At 45.3% G+C, this 16,180-nt stretch overlaps 1 protein-coding gene across 3 annotated transcripts; it reads right to left on the bottom strand.

Moving 5' to 3' along the window:
* Positions 1 to 6,691: 6,691 nt before the first annotated feature.
* On the bottom strand, positions 6,692 to 14,318 carry ZNF641 (zinc finger protein 641). Of its 3 annotated transcripts, none has more exons than XM_016151724.2 (6): positions 14,193 to 14,318; positions 11,263 to 11,471; positions 10,547 to 10,638; positions 9,488 to 9,617; positions 8,762 to 8,875; positions 6,692 to 7,860 (listed from the first exon to the last, which is right to left on the bottom strand). In XM_016151724.2, the coding sequence occupies exons 2-6, from the start codon at positions 11,444 to 11,446 to the stop codon at positions 7,106 to 7,108; spliced, it is 1,275 nt and encodes a 424-aa protein (XP_016007210.2). In that variant the 5' UTR covers positions 11,447 to 11,471; positions 14,193 to 14,318; the 3' UTR covers positions 6,692 to 7,105. The 3 variants fall into 3 exon arrangements, with proteins under 3 accessions (XP_016007210.2, XP_036092830.1, XP_016007209.2); XM_016151723.2 differs by lacking the exon at positions 14,193 to 14,318 and adding an exon at positions 13,555 to 14,096 and having other exon boundaries at positions 6,695 to 7,860; XM_036236937.1 differs by lacking the exons at positions 9,488 to 9,617; positions 11,263 to 11,471; positions 14,193 to 14,318 and having other exon boundaries at positions 6,693 to 7,860.
* Between the last annotated feature and the right edge of the window lie 1,862 nt (positions 14,319 to 16,180).

Genomic DNA, 16,180 nt, shown 5'->3' with positions numbered 1-16,180 from the left:
ATTTCTACAGTGTTTTAATTATTTAGAGGTTTCTTGCAAGGGAGGATGTTCTCAAACACATGGGGGGTTTGTTTTCAGGACATGCGAAGATCTCCATTTGTCAGTGGCCTTAAATCAATAGAGCGCTCCTGTTCTTCCTCCTCCTCTGGGGGTTCTAACATAGAGAGGCTGTCTGGTTGGACTGAAGGTCACTCCTGCCAAAACCTAAGTGCCTAGCCAAGACGGGAAGATAGGGTGTTTGGGAAATTAATATAGGAACAACATATAAGTCAGGAAAGGACTTTTAAAAAGAGTCAAAGAACTTGGTAGAGAGGAACTGAAGACTGAAAGGGTGTCAGCATGAAGCCTTGGGTAAGGCTGGGAAAGGCACTGATATGAGAGTAAGAAGGAAGTCAGGATTTCGACGGTCCACTGGCGCTGGCTGAAAGAACAGGCACCTCCATGAACAAGCACAGTTGTATTTCTTTCCCCCCTTTTATCGATTCCTTCTCTCCTCCCCATTTTGGTTAGGGGAAAGACCAGACTTATTAAAAGTTTCACTCCAGGTAACTGGAGGGAAGTGAGAGTGAACTGCAAGAAAATAGGAAAACACATATGAGGCATGGAGGCAGGTGACCAAATAGCCTGGCAGATGCTGGGAAAGCTGCAGAAGCGGAGCAGCCTCTAAGCTCTTCAGAGGAAGAGCAAAGGCTTTGGGCTGCACCCAAGGCCTGCAAAACGGTTCCCTCTTCCTGCCCCAGTGAAGCTCCAGGGCTGGGAGGCCAAGTCAAGTAGGTCATGGGCTGGTGGTTTCCCTCATGTTTTCTCCCACACTATTCTTACCCTATCCTCTGATACCCTCTGCCAGATACCCAGCCTTTTCACCCTCAAAAGTTTATGCACTGGCAGACATCGTTCCTGTCCAACTTCGTATGTGTGCATCCCCTCTGCCTACCCTCAGATCACCATTTATTGTGAATTTACATGCATAGGGGGTCAATTTGCAGTCACCACCACTTCTTCAGGCTCCAGACTCAGCACTCTAAGGGTCTCCCAGGAAGAGTCGGCACTTGAATAACTCCAAAACCAAGGGGTTCCTTAAATTTGCGCCCAAGGCCCTCACTTGCCTGGCCTTACTCTAGGCTTGGCCCTGCTCAGCGCTCTGCTGCCCCAGTGTCCAGGATGAGTTGAGTCTCCTGCTGACTGGGGAGTAACATCTGGGAGACGGCATCCAGAGGGAGGTGGACAGGCCTAACTTGTGGTATCTTGAGGTTTATGTTTCAGGAGGGGCAACGAGGGACCTGCATATTGGAGCTGTCCAGTGTCCCTTACTCTGTTGCACCCTTTTTATTGGGACAAGAGTCGAGTTGAGGACTGAGAGAGGAAATCAATGACACAGCCAATACATCCTTTATTCAACTGACAGGGACCATAAAGAGCACATTATAGATCCCTAAGTATACAGACGAAGGTCCCCTGTTGGGTAATCTGTGGGAAGTTCACAGTCCATCAGAGGGAATTAAGTCAAACAAAACTACAAATCTGGCAGGCACGGAGCAGCTGGGCTGGATGGCAAGTGGGCATACACCTCGAAAGAGCACCCTGGTGCACAGTGAACTGAGGCATGGCAGGAAAGTGGTGGGAGGGGAGAGCTTGGCTGAGCAACATACTGAGTACAGGAACCGTGATCACACTCAGTCTCCCAGGCCTGGAATAGCCGGTGCCTGAGACATAGTAAGCACGCAAAAAAATGACTTATAATGTTGAGACTGATTCTCAGGAGCCACAGAGATGGGAAGAGACTCAGTAAACCAAAATAGTGAAAAGTAGAAAGCTACTTTGGAAGTGAGATGAAGGGAAGAGGAGCCTCTAGGGACTGGAGTAAAGGGCCTGGATTTGACAGTACTAGCAACCTTGGCCAAGGTCAGGTGTAGGGACATGTGTGTGCAAGAGAGAGTTGCAGAGTGGTGAGATGGCAGCTGAACTGCTATAGCCAAGCCAAGATTCTGAGAAAAGAAAGAAGTATGAGGAATGGACTCTGCTTAGTAGGCTTAAAGCTGACAGAAATCGGACAACAGGCAGAAGGATAGGTAGTGAGTGGGCTCATGATGGAACGGAACTGGCCAGAAGCTGGAAGACAGAAACTATGCTGGAAGGAAGACAGGGATTGGGGAGAAGAGCCTCAGAAAGTGTGACACTTCCCAAGCAAAAGAAAACAAAATACCAAACCAAACTAATCAAACTGAAAAAGAAGTGGGAGCAAAGGATGGAGAAAGAGCTTCACTTACTGGGAAAATGAAAGTGATGACAGAAAAAGGGAGAGAGCCTGAGGCCTGGAGTTGAAGAAAGCTGTAGTCAAGCTTCTCTGCCTTAGGGAGAGGGGCTGATCACCTCCCCCCAGAGACTTAGGTTCACTTTAATATTTTGGCCTTGCAGATCCCCAAAGGGGTGGCACATTTGCAACTTTCAGTTCAGTCTGTCCTTGTGGGTGTGCCTAGGAGAGGAGCTAGAGGAGGCAACAAGGCCAGAGCCCGCAAGACAGATCCCTTCCTAAAGCCTGGACAGAATCTTCAAAGTAGAGGAATGCATTTTTGGCATAAGTGCCATGGCCTAATTGGTTACAACCTCTACCTAGTTGAGTCTGGGTTCAAAATCTCACTGTATCACACCTTATTAAAGGTGCCTGGTTCCCACTTGTGTCCTGGGCACTCTCTGATGCTCAGGCTGCCCTTGCCCATAGGGTACGCCAAATCACGGTTAGAAATCCTTTTCATGGCACCTTATTGTTCTCTAGTGCATTGTCAGATCGGAAAACTTGAGTTCTTAAGGGCAGTTGGCCTTACTCCTTACTTCTGTGTTGAATGCCCACCCTACCTGCCTCCAGGGTAACTTATTGGCCTGGAAAAGGACCACAGAACTAGCAAAAAAGGACCACTTCCTTGGATGTCAGTTTTCCAGTTTTCCATTGGATTTCTCTTCTTTGATGTGTCTGCTCCTTTTGTCCTTTCAGATTTCTGGACCCAGAAAGCTGCAGTGCCCATTTTAGAAGCTCCAGCCCCAACCAATCACAGCAACTTGGTAGTTGTCCCACTATAGTTTCTGAAATCGGTGACTGACCCAGGCTTTTCACTGAAGAGAGGGAAAGACCTTGGGACTCAAGAGGAACACAGCTGAGAAGGGACTAGCCTACTTTGCAGGAAATCAATGACAGTGGGTGTCAAGATCACCTGTCCCCATGTGAAAAGGGTGAGGTGTCACTGATTGAAGTGGAATTTAACTCTCTAAACTAGGGGTTCTCAAATGTTAGCATACCTTACAGATCCTAGAAGGCAGGTGAAAAGACAGATTGCTGGGCTCCACCCCTAGAATTTCTGATTCAGTTTGTCTGGGGTGGAGTCTGATAATTTGCATTTCTAAAACAAGTTCCTGGGTGATGTTGATGCTGCTGGTCTAAAGACTACATTTTGAGACCCAGAGCCTAGTATAGCACTACAGGGAATAGAAGAAATTTTGCCAGCTCAGGATCTCTAAGGGGTCTAAGGGAATAGATTTCACTTTTCTGTTATTCCCCAGCCCCACCAACCCGCACCAAACAGAGAAGGAAAGAACCTGTCTTTTGGTACCTATGTTTGAGTCAGGGCTCATCCTCATGGATACAGGAAACAGTGATTTGACTGCAGAAGTACTGGAAAGGGAAGGCTTTTTTTTCTCAGATTAGCACACCTTTTGCTCCCTACTAAAGGTATAACACCACTTTAACAGGGAAAAAGCTTTTCCTTTCACTTTGACTATTAGAGTTAAGGCTTAAAGTGTGAATAGATCTGGGAAAAGAAACACTTTGGGCTACATTCTCCAGGGTAAGGGATTCTTTGCAGAGATACTCCGATGGTGTGGAAAGGGGAGGATACTTGGGCACTGTACAGGGTAGAGGCATCACAGAGGGAAAAGGTGACCGGTTTCTTAAGATGGGACTTCTCTATTTTACATTTTCCTCAGAGAGAACATAGAGACATTTTTTATTTAAAGGGGGTAAGGTGAACATGTGGCAGATGGAGTTAGGAGGAAAACAGGAGTTTAAGGCTGATCCCTGTGGGAAAAATCATTCTATTCACCTATCTGATGGGCACTGCTTATTTTTTGTCCAAGGGAAGTGGTGTTGGACAGAGGTAGAGAAGACAGTGGTGCACCAGAAACGACCTAAAGGGATGCCCCTTCTGCAGAAGGTCCTTAGACTCCATGATGCCTTTCAGTTGGGTGCCATGACTGCATCTACACTTTAAGGGCTTCACTTTCTACCCTTATGATGACTAAAAGAATTACTAAAACAGATCAAAGGTTGGAGATTAACATCTGATTGTTAAGAGGTATGATGTGAAAATATGGAGTCACATCCTACAAGTCTTTAAAACAAGGTTTGTGAGGAGCTGAGTTTGTCAACATGTTATATCGTTTTTTTAAAATGTAGATTGTAAGCAATACTCTTCTAGTCATTAAAGACCAGACTCTATCCTTATACCCTACTGAAAGTTATCTTAGTCCTTAAAATATTTAGTGACCCTTGCCTGGTAATTCTTGGCACAAATATATAATGACCATATTGGGTCAGGGTAACTCCTTTTGACTCCAGTTTAGTGATTCCATGGATAGTCTTTAAACCTGCTAAAAGTGTATATAAATCTGAGCGGATTGCTAATGTCTGTTTTTCTTGAAAAAGAGTTCGCAGTTTTTATCAGATTCTTAGAAGGGTCCCAAAAGGATCTCAATGGTTCTGAACCATTGCTTACTTAGAGGTGATCTGCATTAAGGAATATTTGTAATGAGGCATAGTAGAAGGGGAAAAGAAATGGCAAAGTCTAGTTTTACCATTGGAATCAATACTTTCCTATTCCTTGGGGCATTTCCTAATACTAGCCCTAGAATGCTCATCTCTGAGGACCTAGGACAAGGCTGCCTTATAAAGGGCTGGCCATTTTGCCCTATTCAAAGGAACATAAGTAAGAGAAGTGCATTCCGGGCAAAGAAGGAAGGTTGCTCTGAGCAGCAGAAGGGAGGCAGGGGCTAGTGTGCTCAAGTCATATCACTCCAAGCCCACTCAGCAAAAAGGCTCCTATTTTCAGCTCCATTTGGGTCCAGGACTCTGAGGAGTTGTTCACCCCATTTTTCCTAAACAAATGGATAGTCATTAAACTAGATTGTTGCAACTCACTTCTTCTTGTCTCTCTGGTTAAATTCCACTAATTGTGGTTGACAAATAAGTGTGCTAAGGAAAAACCAGAATCTAAAGAGAAAATATCCCATTTTCATCCACTTTGCTCCTCTCCCTCCCTACCTCTAAACTGCTCTTACATACAAGAAAAATTTTAAATTATAAGATTGGTACTAACACATCATCAATAATGAGAAACAGTGAACAACTCATCATCTAACAGATGCTAGAATACTTATGCAAGTCCTGGAGTTAAGAGTCTTAGCGTGGACACATTCCCAGAATTGAGAGGAAAACTGACTGGAAAGCTCATTACCCTGCATCAGCTGAAAAGCTAAACCACAGCCATTTCCCTTAACGTTTTGTTTCTTGGAGAATGAGATCCTTAAGAGTAACTCTGCCTCCTTGATGAGGCAATTGGGAACAAACATGAGTAATGACAACAACCTGTAAGCACTGTGATTCCCGCCCTAATCTCCCAACACTTAAAACAAGACAAAAACCAACTCAGCACAAACCCTCTATATGCATCTTGCTTGCAATCAACAAGAAATAGCTCACCTCACAGAGATGTTTCTCTCTCCACCCAGGCAAAATGAATCTGTGGCCCAGAGATTCAGACCTAGACATGTATATCCACAGTTGTCTTGATCTTATTGACATTAAGGAAGGCTTTATACTTCAACTCCCACAAAACAACCCATCACTTAACCATTTCCACTAGGGATCCCTTAATTGCTCAGCTTATTTCCTATGTTGAAACAAAACAAAAAACCCCATACAATCCCCACTACCCTCATCCCCAGAACACAGCCCCTAGAAAATCTAGCTTGTACAGTTTGCACTTCGCATGCTCTCTTCAAAGACCCTGCACACAGATACACATAGACACATAAAGACACAGTCAAGAGTAGAGGGGTCTGTTCAAGGGAATAAAGTTTTTTTCTTCTGTGTGGGCCTCAGATACTTGGGGCTATAAGGTCCATCTCTTAGCATGGTAGTGTGATCTCTCAGCTGAGTACATGTATGTCCAGGATGAAGGAGTTAAGGATAAGAATGGGGGATGGGGAGTTATTGTTTCTATTTTTCAGCAGGTTGGAGTGAGAGGTGTGGATGTATATTTGGACGTATAAGGGTGATGGACCCACACAGGAATGAGGTCTGCCCCTCAACTTTCATGTGGATAAAAAAGGGGGCTCTGGGTGCCTGATCACTATCTCTTTCCTGTTTCCTCATTACTGTAACCCAGTGTTCACCAGAGTATTTCATAGAGTCACCAGTTCTGTGGGATGTGACATAGAAAGGCCACTGAGGCCAAATATATTTAGGAAACACTGCTTCAAAAGAGGCTTAACAAGTTTTCAGAGCCTTTAACGTGCTCTCTCTGTCTCTCTGTCTCTCTGTCTCTCTCTCTCTCTATATATATATATGTATATATGTGTATATATATATGTGTGTGTGTGTGTGTGTGCGCGCGTGTGCGTGTTTGTGTATGTATATGTATATATGTACATATACATATATATACGTGTGTGTATATATATATAAAGATAATATAACAGTTATAGTATACAATGATGATACTCAAAATATTAAACAATGGTATGGCACAAGCTCCAACCAATCAGAATGGACCTCGGCCACAAACCACTGGTACAACTGTACTCTTGAGAAAGAGCTCAGGCTGAATATCAGCTCAAGCAGCAAGCACTGTTTCCCAAAAGTTTTGCCCAAAGAATTCTATCTTATGTCATATCTCACAGAACTGGTGAGAAATGGTCAGTGCTGGAACCTCATCTTTGAGGGATGAGGCCAAGGCTCATGATCCTGGCTGTCGGGTGCAGGAGAGAGGCAGCTATAGAAGAGACTGCTAGTAGCACCAGCTGACAGATGTGACCACAGCTGCAGCAGAAACAGATTTCAAAAGACAGATGTCCCTCTGTCCCAGCTGCTCCGGGGACTTTGTCCCTGGTGGGTCAGCAGGTGCCTGTCCAGGTGATGTTTACGGCCAAAGCTCTTCTCACAGCGAGGGCACTGGAAGGGCTTCTCCCCAGTGTGGGTCAGCCAGTGTCTCACTAGGTGGTGCCTTCGGCCAAAGCTCTTCCCACACTCAGTGCACACGTGGCACTTTGGCACTGGCGGGGCCCGCTGCCGTTTCCTAGCCCCAGGGCTCTCTCCAACCTCTTGGCCCTTGCAGGATTTGCCTTCTGCATGCACTCTCTGGTGGCTGGCCAGATGGGAGTTGCATCGGAAATTCTTGCCACACTCAGAGCACCTGCTGGGCTTGTCATGTAGGTGGGTTTTCTGGTGCCGGATCAGGTGATGTCTTCGCCCAAAACTTTTCTCGCACTTGAGGCAGCTGTAGGGCCTCTCCCCAGTGTGCGTTTGCTGGTGCCGTGCAAGGTGGGAGCCCCATACAAACTGTTTCCCACACTGGGGGCATGTGTGTGGTCTTAACAGGGAATCCATCTCTGTGCTACACAGAAGGTTTGAGAAGCTATCTTCCTGAAGAAAAGGTGGGCCCAGGAGCATTCCTCTGGAGCTCCTGGGCATGGAATCCCAGCTCTCATCCTGCTCTGGGTTCCAGAGAACCGTATCTTCAGACACACTAGATAACATTCTGGGAGGTTCTGCTTCTAGTTCAGGGGTATCCCCCTCATGCTCACTTCCATCTCCTGTGGAGAAGGGAAAATACCAACCCCAAGAGGGGAGTCACAAGAGAGTACCCCAGACCCAAGTCACAGGTGAGGTTGTATGATGTCTGCTAAGGCCTAAACATCACCCCACAAAGGCTGAAACAGATTTTAATGTACCAAACGGTGAAAGAGGTGTAGAAGTTAAAAGCCTACGCTTAGAAGACAGACTACCCAGTTTTGAATCTCAGCTTTCCCACCTCTGTAAGCCTTCATTTCCTCTTCTGCAAAATGGGAATTATTATAAGATAGATAGCACAGTACCTGCACATAGTAAGCACTTAGTAAATAGTCTGTGCTATTGCGATTATTTATATTTTACTATCATTTATTCACCACTGGTTTTTGTTTGTTTGTTTGTTTTGAGTTTTGTTTTTGTTTTCGTTTTACTATTACCATCTTCCTGCCTAAGCATAAATGGAGAGAGTTAAGAAATGTGCTGCCATCATCACTGGCTGGGTGACCACCTGTCAGTAATACTAGAGACATTATGGAAGCCATTTCTACAATGAGTGGGAAGTTAAACAAAAACAACATCAATGATAACAACTACTAACATTTATTGAGTGCTTATTATGTACCTAGTACTGTTCTATGTTAACATATTTAAGTCTCGCAATAATTTACATATGAAGAACCCAAAGAGAGGTTAATAACCTTTCAAGGTCCTACAGATATGGTCCTGACTTCAAATGCACAAAGTTTGCTTCCAGAGCCTGCCCTCTAAACCAGTCTGCTACACTGTGTTGCTTTTGAAGAACAAGATCTCTAAAGCTTTTGACTTTACAACGTTCTGAGGCAGAGGAGGGTTTAGAGGGACATGTAATGATGACACTCCAAAAGGGGTGAAGGCAGTGGCTGAAAACCCGTTCTACGTTCTTACCTGTATATGTGACCCTCAGGATGTCCCTCTCCTCTAAGTCCTGTGGGTCAGGGACCCATTGTTCTTCCCCTCCTTCTAATGGAGAAAGCATGTCCAGTTTGGGAATTGGAAATCCTGCCCATGGGAAAAGAAAATAAAAATGTCAATTTGTTCAACTGTAATTCTATATTTCTGAGAAAAGTTGTTTCCTAGATTGTTCCTTGGAACTCTAGATAAAAGAATACAGGCCTTTCCTTCCTTCCCGCTTCTCTTTTTTAAGTCCCTCTTCTTTCTTCTAGGAAATCACAATCTCTTCCTCAACGAGTCCGTTCCCTTCCGCTTGTATTTTAAATAATTCCAGCCTAACTGTCCTTTCTGGTCAAAACTTCATTTAATTAGCTCTAATACAGCTGTCCCATCCCCTGCACTCTCTAGTTTCTAAGGATGCAGTTCCATCTCTTAGATGTCCTTCTCTCTGCTTTCTAAGAATCTGCCAATTCCCAACTAATAAGAATCTAAACTTCTCTTCTCAATAATCCAGGATTATCTTGTTGTTGCCTTTTTTTAAAAAATGATGCCTCACTTCCATTCTTTAGATTAGCCCTAGTGCTTGTTCTCTGGCGGAAGCCTAGACTGATTCCCTACCAAGAGAAGAAAGCTAGACAGACACTATCCAACAGCCCTAGAGCACATGGCTCCATCCTCCCAGAGTATAATCTTTTAGTGGCTGGGGAAGGTCATGCTTACTTAGAGAGACCACTATCCCACAGTTTTCCTGCATGACATATTCTCCATAAAAGTCTGTCTGAGAAGGGTCCAGGCTCCGCCACTCCTCCTGAGAGAAGCACAGTGACACATCCTTGATGGTTACCAGGCCCTGAAACAAAATGTAGCATTATCTGTCACCAGCTGTTCCTTAAGGAAAATGTGATCTCAGTATAAAAGGATGGGATAGTAGAGGAGAGAGGGCAAGAGAAGATCTAGATAAAGAATTGCCCAGAGGTCCCTGGGTAGGGCACACAGTTTTGGTGAAGGGAAAATGAGGAGAGGGGTAAAGGTAATGGTCATGAGTGAGGATAGTGTCTCTACAGGAGTTTCTCAAGTGAGACCATGAGAAGTCAGAGGCACCAGAAACTCAATGCTCCCTGTTTAGCTATAGGTGTCTGCCTAGTCTCTTCTCACCTGCCTTACTATTTTCATTGAAGAAATTGTGTACTATCTCCTCCTTCCTCCACTTAACCTTCCCTTTTCTATGAGCACAAAATGACATATATAAACATTCTCCCCCACCCCTGCCATCATGCCATATCATTATCTCTTGATAGTGTTCAGGAGTACAGATTCTGGAGCCAAATTACTCCTACTTCTGCCATTTATTAGCATTACGGCTTTACACAAGTGCCTTAATCTCTTCCTGCCCTTTTCCATAAATGCCTATCATCCATCAAATCCTGTCCACTTTATGTTCTTCCAAACTTCCTTCAGGTTCTCTTTTCCTAATCTTTGTAGATTTATTTCTTAAAGGACTAATGAATTATTCTTAAAATCCCCCTTTGGATAGCACGGTAGCCACCTATTTTAAAAAAATCAAAATCTAACCCCTAGGAATTCTGCTCTTGTTATTCTTCTATTCACTTTGTCAAAGGTATTACGAGCCCCTTGGAAAGGGGCAGAATCTGTTCAGTTATACGATGAACATTCTATTTGTTATCATGTGAAATAACAAATCAGTAGGATGATGCTAAGGCTATAGGGAGGCAGCACTGATGAGACTCTGGGAGAGGCCAAGGGAAGCACACAGCCCACCTGTGATCCGGCTGCAAGAAGTGCAGCTGCCATCTCCCAATCTCCGGTACTCCCCTCCTGGGGAACGGCAGGAGCCCACGGAGCCGACTGAGCTGGTAGGAAAGAGAAGAACCATTAGAGATGGACCATACACTCTTTTCCAGTAAGAGTCTGGGCCCCATTTTAAAGGGGCTTAGAGATCACATTTTTTCCTATACCTATGCCCATTGGTAGAACTCAAATGCGTAAATGTAGAAGAGATCGTCACTCAAAATATTCTGTAAGAGTATCCAGTGGTTTTTAGTAGAGCTTTTATGTCATCTATCTCTAATAGACTAGCTGTGGTCTGAATCTGTATTATTTGAATGTAATTTTCATCTTGTAAAGTACATCTTACTGGGTGTGTTCTCCAACAGTAAACAGTGTTGCTGTTACTTCCTTTGTCTTCCACATTCAGTACCACTAAGCATGCATATGCAGCATATGGAGGGAATGATATGCAAGAAACGGGAGAAGCCTAGTTGCCTGGTCTGCAGAATCCAGGAGCTTCTTATAGTCCCATGACCAGGGCCCAGGAAGAATGGACTAGTCCTGGTATTGATTATGTTGTTCAGCCCATGGCAATTTGAAAATTTTGTTTTTTTTAATTTGGGAATTTTTAACTCTACTTTTGAACAGAGATTAGGAGACTACTGTCTGCACTGTGCTTCCCACACTCACACCCTCCAGGCTCTCACCCTTCTCTTGAAGGGACTGTGGCTCCTCTTCAAGGTCACAGCACAGGTGTTCCAGTGGCCCTGGTGCTGTTCTCCACGGCCCCTCCTCTTGGCTTCCCCTTTCCACATGCGGCTCTGCTCCATCCAGCTGGACATTTATCGATTCCCATCCTGTTCCCAGGGCTGCTGTCTGTTCTGAAAGCATTTTTGCTGCAAACCCAAATTGTGACCTGAAACAAATTCATATCAGTTGTGCCCATGAAAATGGAAAGGGTTGGCATTCCTAATGGAGTTATGGAGAATAGCCCAGGGATAAAAGATGGAACTGGATAAAAGGAGCTTGATGGAAGATGAACTTTAAAAGCTTGATGTATTTCAATTAACTGAGCCTGAGCCCAGCTTCTTGGAGGAACTAAGAAACGAACAGGTGCTACAAAGCAAAGTCACTAATGGTTATTTTAGAACCCTCATGGTAGAAATAGAATATCCCTGAAGGCTGGAAGAACTTCATTTTAAAGAAAGAAACAATCCTGGAAATTCAAAAGGTATGCATTAACTTGAATCACTGAAAATACAGCAGAGTAAGCAATCGAAACATCCAAGAAGGACTGCACACAGACTTGCACTCAACAAAAATGGATGTAATCACATAAGATTTTCTGCCACAAATCCTATTCTCATCAATTAGTTTAGAATGAAATGACTACTTAAGTCCCAGCCAAAGGGTGTATTTGTGTTAAGAGCACATACCTCTATTATGAAGCCAAATGAAATGGTGCCTCACTTAGGACGAGCCTCAACAAAGAGACATACGACCTGTCCCTCTGATGGAGAAAATGAAAACTGATAGTAATTATGGTAGAAAGACCAATAACTTGAAAAGCAGGTGTAAGACTCCAAAGCAACCCTAACAGATAAAAGAAATTGTTGGTAAGTGAGGAGCTAATGTCTAACTGGAAAAGTAAAAACAAACAAACAAACAAACAAACAGAAAAGGTTTGGCCCAGAAGTGGAAAGGGGGAAAGCATTTGCTGCTAATATGACCCCACTGTGAATTAATGAGGCCTTTCATTTAATACACAGGAAAGAACCTAAGACACAGAAAAGAACCAGTCAGATCTCCTTAGAAAAACATATTCTATTTTAAAGAAAGGTATGGGGAAGCCAGAGTGTATACATGAGAAGAAATAAAAGTGAAGAAAAGGATGGGAAATACGGCCATTGGGGAAAAGCTAAAAATGATGCACATAGTTTTCTCTTGCCTAGGGAAGAAGGCTGAAGAATGACACTACCAATGAATAAAAAGAGAGGCTTTTCTATCTATACTGATCTCTTCTTTCAATTGTAAGAGAAGAAAATTACGTTAGATGAAAACATTTCTTAACAATCATCTGGTAGTGCACAAGACTGGGTATGTGGGCTCTTCTTTTCTCTGGACATTTTAGGAGCAGAATGACAGTTCCCACTTGCGTTGTGATAGGGGCCTCGCTGCCTTATGGCAGAGAAACCGTCTATGAGACTGAGCAGAGTCCCTTTCTCCTTGGCAACATAATATTTTTGTGATTCTTATTCAATACCCTAGCAGTTACAGCCAGTGAAATGCTTCCAAAAACAGGTCAGAACCTTGGTAACTATCCTGGCTCACTCACATCCACCCAATAGCATTTGCAAGAACCTGGGAGCCCATGATAGGTCATGACAGATAACAAATTATTTATTTTCTTGCCATTTGTCTTTGACAAAAGAGGTACATGGGAACCCTAAGCCCAATTCACAGAAAGGGAACAAATCCTCCTTTCATCTTGGAAGTCCAAAGATGTCTCAAGGCCTCGTGGGAGCATCCTGGATTGATTCCCAGTTTAAGAGGTTTCCTTTTCAGAGACTTTTCATGAGAAAGGAAAATTCCTGATAAAGCAATAAAGGGAAACTTCCATTTTAGCTCTTTCTTCTGAATTCCACCCCTGTATTCACTTCACTTTTAACAATTCCCTCTCTCCACCAGAGGTCTTCCTTGTTCTCTAGCTCCCATCTAAAATCCTCCCTCAGGGCTTTACCTCTAGCTAAATATCTGGACACCTGTCTCAAACCCATTTCTCCATCTCCCCAGCAGAGGAGTCCGTTAATGGGAGGCTTCTCTTTGCAGAGCCCACTGGGCCAGCTGTGAACCTCTCCAGACCAATAACAGAAAACCTGTGGAAGTGCTAGCAAAAATCTCAGCAAAGGAAGAGATGGGTACTTGTCCTCTGATTGTATTTCCCATGATGTCCGCTCTCTCAGAGCCAGCACCCGAGCAATTAAGATGTCAGCTCTAACCTGGTTTCTCCTGGATCCAGCACGATTCCAGGCCTACTGGAGTGGGGTTCTAGGGCTTTCATTTCCTCCTTTCCCTCACATATCTGGAGGGCAAGGCACCTGCAGAAGTTAGTTTTGGCAGCAAAGGCTGTTGGACAGAGAAAGGGCCATGGTATCGAAATGAGCAGCCCAAGGGCACAGGGACAAGTGGCTCTCAGTTAGAGAAGCCTGGCCCCTGCCCCAGCTGGGGCATGGGCAGGGCGGGCTCCTGCTCGCGAGTAAGGTTGCTTCTTCCCTCCTTCTTGTCACAGTGCCCCTGGAGAGGATCAGATTTCAGGGAATCCGAGAGAGGCAGAGCTGGAGCACGGGAAGTGAGGTCAGAAAACAGGTTTCCCATGAACTGGGACAAGAGCATGTGAAGAGAAAGGAGCCATGGGATAACCTGTGTGCGAGTGACAGCGGCGGGAACCCGCGGAGCTGACAGGGCGACGGGCGGGCACATAATGTCAGCGGAGCCGACCCCAGGGAAAGGCAGCGACCCGGAGGCCGCTTCGATTTTCCGCCCCGCCCCCACGGGTGACCGGGCCCCCACCCGCCGCCCCAGGAAGCCAGGCGTCCGTCCCTCCAGCCGCGACTCCCTCGGGCCCGTCCCCACTCACCCCGGTCGGCTTGGCCTGGGGCCCGGTGCCTCCCTCCGGAGCGCCGCCGCCCCTCCCCTCTGCTCTTCGCTTCGTCGGAGCCGGCGGCCGCCGAGCCAGCGAAGGGCGGAGACGGCGGCCAGGGCGCGGGCGGGGCGGGCACAGGAAATCCCCGCCCGCTTCCGGGGCTCGGCGGCGGCGGCGGCGGCGGCGGCGGCGGCGGCGGCGGCGCGGGCGGCAGGAGGGGGCGGGCCGCGGCTCCGGCGCCCCCGGCCGGCCGGGCCGCAGACCTCCGCGCCGCCCGCCGCGATAACGCCACCCCGCTGGCCCGCGCCCGCTCCCCGCCTGGCCATTTTCCGGCCCGGCCACTCGGCCTCCCGCGGGATCCTTCGCACACCTGTTCATTAATTACCTCCACGTTTAATAACCGCTCGTTATATGCCATGCAATCTCTCTGAGAATGATTTCGCTAGGCAACAGTCCGGAAGACCTCAAGGAGCTTACCTTCTAGGTTTCAAAAGAGCCAGAATACTGGGCTTGAGAGATCACAGAGGAGTCACTAGTTCTGAATGAGGATGCTCAGGTTGACTTCACCAAGACCATAGGCCTTGCAGCTGTACTGTCCAATTTGCAGGAGCCACTAGCCACATGTGGCTTCTCGATATGTGGCTCGTCCAAATAGAGATATGTTGTAACATACACACCAGATTCAGAAGATTTAATTAAAGTATAAAATAGCTAATAAGCAGTATTTCGTCGATATTGGGTTAATTATATTATTGAAATTACTTTTAGGTATTTTTTAATATGGCTTCTGAATGTTTAAATCTTATATATGTGGCTTGCATTATCTTTCTATTGGACAGCTATCTTGACGCATTAAGATAAATTTGACTGGAAAAGATGAGAAAGGCTTACAAAACAATAAGTTACATTCTACAAATCACATTTCATCACAATTCTTTAAAATTTTATTTTATAGACTTAAAAAATAAGTGACTTACTTAAAGTTATAGGTGACAATCATTCCTTTAATATATTATTTATGTTTCCCTATGTGCCAGGCACTGTAACTAAATGCTTGGAAGTTTAAGGTCTTAAAGGAACTATCTATCTGTGGATTCAAGGACTCTGTGGAAATACATCAACAAATATTTGCAGTAAAATGTAATAAATGCTAAAATGTAAGAATATACTCTGCACTAGGAGCAAAGAAGTGAAGATATATGGAAGGAAGATCAGAGAAGGCCTCACAGCACTCTCGAGGCAGAGAACGGGAGGAGGTGTGTGGCTCAGTAATGAGTAAAAGAAGACTGTGCTAGACATGCAGTTGGGAAAGGGTATAGATCAGGTGTCCCCAACCCCTGGGCCACTGACCCATATCAGTCTGTGGCCTGTTAAGAACCAGGCCACAAAGCAAGAGCAAGCAATGCTTCATCTGTATTTGCAGCCACTCCCCAGCATTAGCATCACTGCCTCAGCTCCACCTCAGATCATCATCAGGCATTAGATTCTCATAGGAGCACCAGTCCCTGGTTCCAAAAGGTTGGAGACCACTTGTATAGTGCATATTCTAGAGCAGATCATAGGAGACGTAGAGGGGACAGTAGAGCTAGAATTTGTATCTCAGTTCCGGGAACTAAGTTCAGAGGTTCTTTTCTTTTATGTTACCACTGGTGTAAATAGAAGATGTATTAGTCAGGATAGGCTAACAATACCAGTAGCTCAGCGGCTTAACACAATAAAATCTTATGTTTCACACAAGTTGTAGCAAGTTGGCTGGGGCCAGTGGGTGGGGTGTCTGTTTTTGGCAATCATGGAGGGACCAGGCTGCTTGTATCTTGTTGCTCTCCCATACCCTCCCTGTTGTCTTGGAATCATCCAATCTATGGGCCTCACATAAGGGAGGAGAGCTGTGGCTGACTTGTCCTAGACATTGGGGGCCAGCCCTGGAAGTGGCGTGCATTATTTTCACCCCATTCTCTTAGCCAGAATTCAAGTACATGGTC

This window comes from Rousettus aegyptiacus, unplaced genomic scaffold (assembly GCF_014176215.1).
Source record: "Rousettus aegyptiacus isolate mRouAeg1 unplaced genomic scaffold, mRouAeg1.p scaffold_m13_p_2, whole genome shotgun sequence".
Taxonomy (NCBI): Eukaryota; Metazoa; Chordata; class Mammalia; order Chiroptera; family Pteropodidae; genus Rousettus; species Rousettus aegyptiacus.
Note: the sequence above shows the minus strand (reverse complement) of the source record. Positions and strands in the feature narration are given on the sequence as shown.

Coding starts and splice junctions, on each gene's coding strand:
- ZNF641 (XM_016151723.2), bottom strand. CDS start 13,616: ATGAAAGCCCTAGAACCCCACTCCAGTAGGCCTGGAATCGTGCTGGAT. Junction 11,472..13,554: donor CTGGATCCAGGAGAAACCAG/GTTAGAGCTGAC, acceptor AATTTGTTTCAG/GTCACAATTTGGGTTTGCAG. Junction 8,876..9,487: donor TGGGATAGTGGTCTCTCTAA/GTAAGCATGACC, acceptor TCCCATGGGCAG/GATTTCCAATTCCCAAACTG.